General features: G+C 38.3%; 1 protein-coding gene across 1 annotated transcript in view; it reads right to left on the reverse strand.

Moving 5' to 3' along the window:
• Window positions 1-898: 898 nt before the first annotated feature.
• si:dkey-49n23.1 (semaphorin-3D) overlaps window positions 899-10,103 on the reverse strand; it is a 92,507-nt gene continuing 83,302 nt past the window's right edge. Inside the window, exons 12-17 of the mRNA XM_053315644.1 lie at window positions 9,645-9,733; window positions 7,624-7,665; window positions 6,667-6,824; window positions 4,674-4,738; window positions 2,141-2,286; window positions 899-1,717 (exon numbers count right to left, since the gene is read on the reverse strand). Of these exons, the coding sequence (XP_053171619.1) occupies window positions 1,190-1,717; window positions 2,141-2,286; window positions 4,674-4,738; window positions 6,667-6,824; window positions 7,624-7,665; window positions 9,645-9,733 (1,028 nt within the window). The 3' untranslated portion in view covers window positions 899-1,189. The remainder of the gene's footprint in view (window positions 1,718-2,140; window positions 2,287-4,673; window positions 4,739-6,666; window positions 6,825-7,623; window positions 7,666-9,644; window positions 9,734-10,103) is intronic.

The following is a 10,103-nucleotide window of genomic DNA, read 5'->3' on the forward strand; positions in this document are numbered from 1 at the left end:
ATAACACAAATCCATGACTCAGTTCCCAATCTCAAAGCTTATTAGATTTGTGAAGTTTTTAAAAAAAAGTTCATTTTGCTCATGAGGAACAAACAAGTTTATAAAAACATAGAGAAAATGTCCTAAAGTCTAGTCTACAAAGAAAGAAAACTATCAAAAATAGAGTTCTTTAATATACATTGATGTAAATAATAATAATAATTAGTTACATGGCAGAATTAATACATAATACATAATTTGAGCAAGGTCCATTTTATGTGTGCGTTTCCACAGAGGCCTTTATTCAATTTATTAGGTATGTATGAAGCCTTGGTTGCGAAACAAACATAAATAGTTTGAAACATGTTTTATGTTAAACAGATAAATGTGGGGCAGTAAATAAGGCAAACACTTATTTTGTTTAGTGTTCTGTTCATTTATAGTGTAATGTTCATTTATACCATATATATATATTTCAGTCTGCATTGTATGTGTGTGAGATCCTGATACATGTTCACCTCAAACTTTCTGTGTACTTAAGATTCTGTTTCTTGCAGTTTCAGTTGTCTGTTGCCAGTGTGTAGAGGACGTACTGGAAAAAGAAAACTGTGGTGCAGATAATGTTGAATTCATATAATAAAAATGAAAAGTACAGAGTTTATGCAACAAGTCTGCCTATCACTACAAATAGTAACTTAAAACTTAAACAGTATTTTGGCTCTGCTGCCCAGCTGAAAAGCCAGCAGGATATTTAACAGCAAAAGTTAATGCTAAGATTTAACTTGAAGTCAAAACAAACAGTATCTTGTAATGAAATCTAATGAAGCTGATGTTACGTGAACCGAAATATAATCAGACGCATCACAAGTATGTTGTCTTGTAACCTGTCAGCAAAAACAACAAGATATATGCATGCTTAAATGTGTCACAAACCCATAATACTTGGAACACATCATTTTTGGAGCCAACTATGTCCCAAACAATAATGAATGTTGCTAATCATAAATTCAGAAACAAAAGTTTTTATACATTGCCATTTCCATTTTTTAAATGTCTAAATGTCAATATATTTAGGATGAGGATATACTAACTCTCTGTCAGTCTTTAAAGGCATAGAGGTGGCATCAATCTACCAGCCAGCATTATTTCTTTCTTTCTTTTTCTGCTGCATGTACAGGATCTGTTGTCAGTCTCTGTGGTCTCCTGGTGACTAGAGGGGAATCTCTGGCGGGTTGTTCCTCCTCACTCGAGCTTTCCTGCTTTCCTGTTTCAGCTTCAGAGTGCGGAGTTTCTGCTGCCGGCGTTTCTCGCGGTACCACAGATGCTCGCAGTACTCGTCCACGCTCATACCGTTGCCGCCCACCAGCTGTAAGTCTTTGTAGCTCTTCAGGGAAAACTGAGGATTCTGGGAGAGCCACGAGTTCCTATGTCCTGGCAGTGGAGGTGGTGCATTAGGGGTCCCCACCTGGCTGTGAAACCCAGCGACCCCCGCTGCTGCTGGGTTAATCTTCCCAATGATCACAGGGCCGGGCTGGTTGGGGTTGTGAGGGTTCTGCTGGTAGCGGGCTGGATGGAGACTGTGGTTGGGGATGATGTGGATGCGGTATCGGGCCAGGACCTGACTGTAGGAGTGCTCGTGGCTGGTGCAGGCGTAGATGCCTGCGTCTGCCAGCTCCAGGCGTTGAATCAGCAACCCTCGCTTCATGTGAAGGGAGCGGTCGTCATTGCTCTGAGGGAGCTGGGAACCAGAGAGAAGGGGACAGGAAATGATTAGAGGATGATACTCAAGTGTTAGGTTTGTTGTAAATAATATCATGACACAGAATACTTTTTACAGTTTTTTCCGACTACTTAGGCACCATCTTTTATTTTTGCAGAACTCTATACATTTACCACAAAACCTTACTCCAAACCAGCAAAACATTATACATGTCTTGCATAGGCAAACAATTCTTGCAAAACTCTTCAAAGCTGTTTAAAATAACGTTTTTGTGTCAATATAGTCACACAAACAGTAATTTGAATGATCACACAAAACACCAACTGCACACTGATAGTATGAAGAACACACATACACACAGGTACTGTATCCAAATGTGTAGTATGTGAAGTATGTATGTACAGTATCACCAACACTTGCATATTAAAGCATGTGACTCACCTCTCTGCTGAAAGCTTGCTGCTGGTTGTCCTTGTTGGGCTTCACCGTCCACCTGAGCTGGGCCTGCGTTGACCGAGGAATGCACTCCAGGAAGGTGGAGTTCCCCTCCACACCGTACACTGACTTCACCTCAACAGACTCTGAATCTGAAACAGTGCAAATAACAGAAATATATATTTAGTACATTGAGTTCAGGGTTTTTTCCTGCTTTCAAAGTACCCCCTGCTGGATAGGATTTGTATTGCTTGACATCCCCTTTATATGTTGTGTTGCCACGGCCCTGCATGTGCGTGTATGTGTGCATGTATGTGTTTTGTCCTTTTAAAGTTTTCCCTCCCTCTCAGTTACACCACTAGAACTTCCCGGTTGTAGTAGTGTTCCTGTGATTGGTGCGCGATGTTCAACCGCAATCCCAACCCAGCAATCAGTGCTGAGTTTATGGGTCCTATTTTAATAATCTATAGCACACGGTGTGAAGTGCCTTTGGGGTGTGTCCAAATTGGTCAGTCATGGAGTAAAAGGTAAACTCAGCAGGGTTTTAATTGTTGAAAGTATGGGAACTTGATCAATGTCATCTCAAGAATGCTGTATGTCCGCAGCACTCCCCCCCCCCCCCCCCCCCCGCTTCTTGTTAGTGTGTTTGTGACTTATATTAAGATACTGGCCCAGGGCAAGTTTTAGAATTATTATAATTTTGTCTAACTTTGGCTAATAAATAATTATTACATTAACCGTAACATCTGGTTTTATGTTGCTTTCCCTCGCAAGCTGGGTTGTAACGTGTGTTTCTTCCCATGTGGCTCTGATTCCTGATGTTAAGAGGATCTACATAGAGGGGGAGAAACTGGCTCAGTCTCTCTTCTACTCCCCAACCTTGGCAGCAGCAGTCTGTGTATTTGTGCTATATGTTAGTTCTTTGTCTGTCAGTTTTTCTGTTTGTTTGTTTTATGGGTCTGGTAGTCTTGTTTTCACAGCTTAACATCTGTTAGGTTGAGTTTTTATGTCAATTTTAGGTTAGAGGGAAGAGCCTTTTGTGGTCTGATCTGGGTGTCTTCTCTTCTTTTTGTTCAGTTTGGCCGGCCCATCAGTTTTGGTTGGAAGTTGTTGGTTTATTTTGTTAGCAAATTGGTTAATTTCTTTGCAATTCTTGACTCTCTCATTATTTATTATGTTTGGCCCTCTTTGTAACAAGCTGTTCCAGAGACGTATTATGTGAAATGCTGTACAGAGACAGACAAAAAGTGAGAAAAAGAGTGCAAAATATTCAAGATAGTTAATACACTTAGTATGAATTGAAGAAAAAAGTAGGGCTGATCAGATAGTATCTATTATATCTGATTCTCTTGATACCATGCATCACAGCTGGAAACAAAAATATTTCATAGAAACATTAATGTGAACATTTATTCTATTGTATACTAATTTTTATTTTATTTTTCTTATTTGTAATAAAAATGACCACAAATTTACTGTGTAGTAGAGAAAGTTGTAGTTACACAGTACATCCCCTAGAGTGCACCCTACTTCTGCCTACAGATTAGAATAGTAATAGTATTTTATATACAGCACAAAACCTTTATTTAATTTTACTGCATTTATTTTCTATTCTTAATACTTTGTCTTTAATGCTGCTGTGTTCTCATTATAGTTTATAGCTTATTTTTATCAATTAATTTATTCATGAAAAATGTCTGAGAGTGACTTTTAAAAGGGGTTTATAAGTAAAGTGTATTGCATATTATTATTATTATAGGTAGTCTCATTGTTAAAGATCTGTTTTGCAAGAGAGATCAAAGTACAGAAGGAGAAAGAGAGATAAGACACAAAACTAAACACATCCAGTCACACAAGCACATCAGAAACATCAGATGTCTCTTAAAAAGTTCACAATCAAACGTTTAAATTCATCCAATCGGACGAGACTTTAAGGTTTTTATGAAAGAGTATGAAGAATACATTTTTACATACTCTTTACTCATATACTTATATACACTATAACTCTATTACACTTTATATTTTAGGGGAGGTACTGTATAATTTAGTGCAGTATAGTAGTGCAGCAACAGTAAAGGACCAGTTCGCAAAAAAATAAAGTATGAATGATAACAGTAAAAATTGTAATTCCAAAGTAAAGCATGTAAGACACAAATTTAATAATTTAGATTAAATAATGAAGTCACATAGCTTGTGTTAAATAATACACCCCCATATCATATACATGTTATTTAGACAGGTTTATCATGAGTTTGTATTAAGTTCATAAAATCATGTGTTGTTTATCAAACACAGTCGGGGGATTTATGCAGATCTCTTCTGGAGCCACCAACCATAAAGCTGTCCCTCTGTGATGTCTCGCCACCCTCCCCCCCAGCGCTTCAACCTACTCAGTCAATCATAGGGTGTAAGTGGAAGTGGAAATCCTCTAAGTCTCAAAGTACATACGAACCACACTAGTCGTCTGTTATGTAACTGATGATGGGAAAATATTTAAAGCAGAGACAGTTTCTTCATGTCAGACAGAGGAAATCCTTACCGTCCTCTGTGATTGGGCACTGACTCCAGGGGTCTCCGTACTTTATATCCTGTCTCCGTGCCCGCCTGAAACAAACACACACACACACACACAAACACACACACACACACACTGAGTTTAGAACATGTCTGCTGTCTTACATACGTAGCAGGAAACTTGTTAAAATACTTCATTAATCCATTTATCCAACTATCATTAAACCTCTTATTGCAAAATACCTGCTGTGTATGATCTCATTGTTTCATCTGACCACTTTATTCCATTTTAAGAACAGACTATGAATCTATGTAATAATGAAAAACTTTATTTATAGAGCACTTTCCAAATCCAAGCAAATTGTAAAATAGGTTTTAGAAGAGAAAACAAGTCGAGTAAAAAACAATTCAAGGTAGGAAAAAGAAAGAAAGGAAATATAAAAGCAATTCAAATCAGTACGACAACATGCTTAAAAAGTGTTAAACAGCAGCAGATAACATAACAGCATTAATAGTCAGCCTCCTGGCTGTTGTTTCTGGGCTCCTGCCGTCTGCTCAGAGGTGAAAATATGAAGCTGCTGTGATTGTTATGAATGAGGAAACATGGAGCAAAACAGGCTGTGAAAATACAGAATATTATTCCAGCCATGGTAAAGAGTGTTGTCATGTCTCCTCCTGCTTCTAGTTTGACCTCTCTCCCTTTTCTGACCCTGCTGCCTTTTCTTGCTTTATGTTCTTTAGTCTGTAACATAACTGATGCTCTCTTTTCCCCTCTCATTTCCTTCTCGACCGTCACTCTTCCTTTCATTTTCATCATCAGTAGGTCTCTCATCTTCTATGAGCAGACTACCAGAAGAGGATATTAATGCTGTCACTCTCTGCTCATTTCCTTCTTCATCCTTCTCTCTCTCATTCTTGAAATACTTGTTTTAACTACTTTTTCATTTCAGAATAGGAATCACTGTAATTCTCAAGGGAATCATACACTTAATGAGATGATTATCCTTTTGACTCCTGAAACAATCATTTTTCCACTACCCTGTCTGCTCAGGATGTTGGCCTACTCAGGTTTCAATGGCTGTAGACTGGAAGGAAAGGAACCACTGGTCAACAGTATCAGCATGCTCTCAGTATAGTTGACATTAGCTTGCATGTTACATGTTCACCCTCCCTATTTTTGTTTTCTCCTTTTCTACTTTCAGGTGTTTCTCCTGATGAGCTGACTGACTGACGGGAGAAAGAAGGATCTCCTCTATATGAGCTGGTCTCTCTTTCTCCTGGCATTCAGCCCTGACCAACTGAGACCTTCTTTTGTGTTTTTCTTTTGTTTATTTTTGTTCTTTTTTGAGGACGGGGGCCTGGTAGTCCAGTTTTCGCTGCTTTTCCTTCATTAGATCAGGTTATGCCTTTTTGGCTAACTTGTACTCATATACTCTATATATGCTGCTGGTCACAGGTTTGGGTTTTTTATTGTGGCTGTAATTGCTTATAAAACAATACTGTAAAAAATATACTGTATACTGATAACAATTCAAGTTTCACACATAAAAATGTGAACTTTTAACTGTATTCAAAGACCTACAGTATGGCTCATGTTTATGGTCAGTTCCCCTCAATGTATTTAATGTAAGTTGATCAGATATGAAAATAGACATTGAGCTTATTTATCTGCACAAACATTCATGCAAATGCATCTAATATTTGTTGGGATATTTCAATCTGGACTGAAGCGCTAGAGAAACCAAACTGGCATCCATAGAGCGTCGCTGCTAGCATGGCCTAAAAATCAGAACAATAAGCATGTCTAAAAGCATAACCTGTCTTTGCCTTTGAACTTGAAGATTTAAAAAAAATGCACATCTGTATTGGCTGACATGGGTGGGAAAAGATCAGCTACAGATATCAGTTTCTTATATGAGCACTGTTCTTGACAAAGTCTCTGTCAGTAATCCTCTGTAGATTAAAACTATAACTCATATTCCACCTTGTCTCCCTCCCCTCCCTCCCTCTGTCTCTACCTCTTGCTGCTGGCGAAGTATCTGGAGCAGGTCTGTCCATCCCAGGAGCAGTAGGGGTCTCTGGCCAGGCAGCACCCGGCGCAGTCAGCCCCGTATAACTCACACCTCTGGAGGCCGAGCTGGGCCACGCCGACCTCGCTGGACACGTACAGCTGTTGCTGAAGAAGCATCAAGAGAACAAGAGATTCATGATGTGTCTGTAGATCCACCACTCCTCCTACTACTGTTACAGCGAGACGGAGATGATGAAGGATAAGTCAGTGTCTGGAGGTTCGGTCTTTGGCTTTGGAGCACAGATGTATAGAAAAGAAAAATATCAACGCTTTTCTCATCTGTCAAAGTGTCTCCGCAAGAAAATGTAGCTTGAACACAATTCGTCCCATTTTTTACTTTAACAACCGAAGATTTGTTTTTATGGCTGATTTTTATGTAAAATATTGTACCTTCTTTAAACTCTTTTTTTAATCCATTCTAATTATTTATGTTTAGTTAGCAAATTTTATGATTTATGACTTGTAATGAAGTTATTGGTAATATATCTCCTTCACTTCTTGCTCATGTACTGTGAGAATTACATTTAAAGATATTTTCACAGAATCCTGTCTTTAGTCTAGGACTAGTCTTAATCTCCGTCTGAAAACTGGACCACAATTCATTCAATTCATGCAAGAAAGGATCAACTTAATGTTTTTAAAATACAACATATTGAATAGAAATCTAATAAATGAAACCTGAGTTTGTCATGTTGGTTATTTTCTTAAATGACAGAGTAAGGTCATAATTACTGTTACAGGGAAACACAAGAATTATGTTAAATAAACCAGTTTACCAATAAAATTGAGTTTTCATTTCTCATTAAATGAAGTATTGTTTGTACTCTACTCTGATTAAATAACATACAGTAAATACACAGACAGACACTAAAAGACATACAGAGAAACAGACAGATAGACTTACTCTCTTTGTTGACAGCTCCATGGTCAAGATTGGAGACGGACTCTGTTGGATGAAAAGACAAATTCATTTATTTAGATACTTGCAGCATTCATACAACTCACATTTATACATCTCTATAATGATCGAGGCAATCGATGTGATATAGAGGGATGAATAGAAGAAGGAACTAAACTTTATCACTTTTTTTTCATTGTTTTTTATGTGTGTTTGTAAGGTGTCCTTGAGTGCTCCTATAAATAAAATGTATTATCATTATTATGTGTAACCTGGTTTTGATACTGCAAACAGCTTCAATTGAATCAAGGAAGGAAGTCAAACAAACAATCTGCAAACACCAAACTGTGTCGACTGTTTGCCGACAAGCCGACAGCAGCAGAATAATGTGAGGAAGCGAGTCGTCCTTCAACGTCACTCTTTAACAAAACTCATATTTCATTCTTGCGGAGGATGCACAGGAATGCCTCGGAGATTCATTAAACGCTGCGGCCGGCTTTGAGGTCAGGGCAGCTACTGAGATTAGAGCTCTAATAAGTCTCTTGTCCTCTTCAGACGGCTAAATTACACCCTTCAATTTTCCTATTTTTCCAGCTCGCTGACTCGTTTCAGTTTTTCACAAAGGGAGTCGATGACCCTGAGCACTGTGAGATGGAGAGGTTGAGTTGATGGAGGAGGGAGAGGGAAAGATAAAGGAGGCTCAGACTATGCTGAAGGGAGAGCAGGAGTATTTTTTAAAGTGATGTGGCTATCATATATCCCCTCACAGACCGACCAATCAGAAAGCAAAACAGCCTCTTCTGCCTCTAACACTCATGTAAACATGGCCGTTCATCATATGCTTGTGGTAGTCAGCTGGTTTAACCCTGTCCCAGTTGTATGTGAAGCTGGTGGAAATGGCTTAGTTCCTGTTATAAGTAAACAGACAAATGTTCATCTGGTTTCCTGTTTGTTTGTGGCTGATTTGGCATGTTTTTGGTCTTTCTTTCTTTCTTCCTTCCCTTCACCTGCACTCTGCTTAATTCTCCTCAGGCTTAACTTCCTCATCTCATTTTTCTCTTTATTCCTGGCCTTATTTATCTCCCTCTACTCCCCTTTTTACATTTTTGTCTTCCTCTACAGTATTTCCTCCTGTTTTCTTTTTTTTGTTTTTTTTTGCCTTTTCTGTTCTCCTCTCTTCCTCTCCAGTCTTCCCTTCATGTCTTCTGCTCCAATAGCTTATTTACAGAGAAGACCTTGGGAAATATGTGCCCTGCTTTCTGTTTTTGTGTTTAGCAGAGTTATTCCAGACAAATATGTTCCATTGGAAACAACATGCAAGGTCTCATGCAGGACATCACATGGCACAGGGGCCAGCAGATGGGCAGTGGAAAACAAGGTCTGTGATTTTAGCCATAAAAGTCCAGATTAACTACAGGACATGTGCGTGTTTGGCTCTGCAGCAAGAATTAAATGATCTGTGATATAATGTGAGCGGAGGGAATTAAACTCAAGAGTTATTTCTCAGGTGTTCACAACGATTCAGGTGATAAAATCAGGTGGAAGTAACAAATTACAAGTTTGTTTAGCTACTCGTATTTTTTTCAAAGTCCTTGGTGACCAAACAGATCATCACAAAATTATGTATTTGTTTTAAAATGATTACCATTATTATTATTTTCTACATTTTTCTTAAATTGCTTAATTAAACTAATTATTGACATACTGTGATCCCTGATGGCGCACTGTAAACAAGTTTAACTGCTCAGTGTATCCTTGAGTTAAAATAAAGCTTGAAAAAACTTAAGTTCGTTAGCGGGATAAGTGTCCTTACTGAGATATGAGATTTTGATCATATCGCCTGCTTTACCCTGATCTACCCACTAAAGGAGAAATAGCTGCTTTTTTACTTTTACTTGAATTCACTTTCAAATCAAGCAACAGTACTTTTACTCTAGTAGGATATTTCAGTACTCTTTAGACCTCAAGCAATTGTCAGAATCCTCTTATCAGTCAGTCAGAAAGCTTTATTGACAGCTGTGACTCACCTGGAAGACAGTAAGCTCCTCCAATATGATTTCTTCAGTGTCCCAGTTGTCTTTTATCACCGAGACTGCCTTCACCACCTTTCCATCATCTGGAAAATACAGAGAGGAACATTTACGGATATGTCAAAATTGAAGACTGGTGCACACACAGTAGTTACAGTATTATCTATTTATTGAGTTTATTGAGGTTGTGATGTATTACAAAAGAACACAGAAAACCAGAAAAGCACACAAATTCTTGTATCACATATGGTATCGTCTATCCTAAAACCCCTCAGTTAATCAAGGTAATCAAGACAGAGTGATTTCCCTTTGGAAAAATAAATGAAACGGATGTGTAGTGCCCAAAAACAATAATGAAACTTGACTTTTTGCCTTATCCTTTGTTGGATAAATACTTAAACAAAGCTGTAACATGAATGCAAAGTTCAGTACCCATAATTACATGGAAGGAATTAC

Source organism: Scomber japonicus, chromosome 3, assembly GCF_027409825.1.
Source record: "Scomber japonicus isolate fScoJap1 chromosome 3, fScoJap1.pri, whole genome shotgun sequence".
Taxonomy (NCBI): Eukaryota; Metazoa; Chordata; class Actinopteri; order Scombriformes; family Scombridae; genus Scomber; species Scomber japonicus.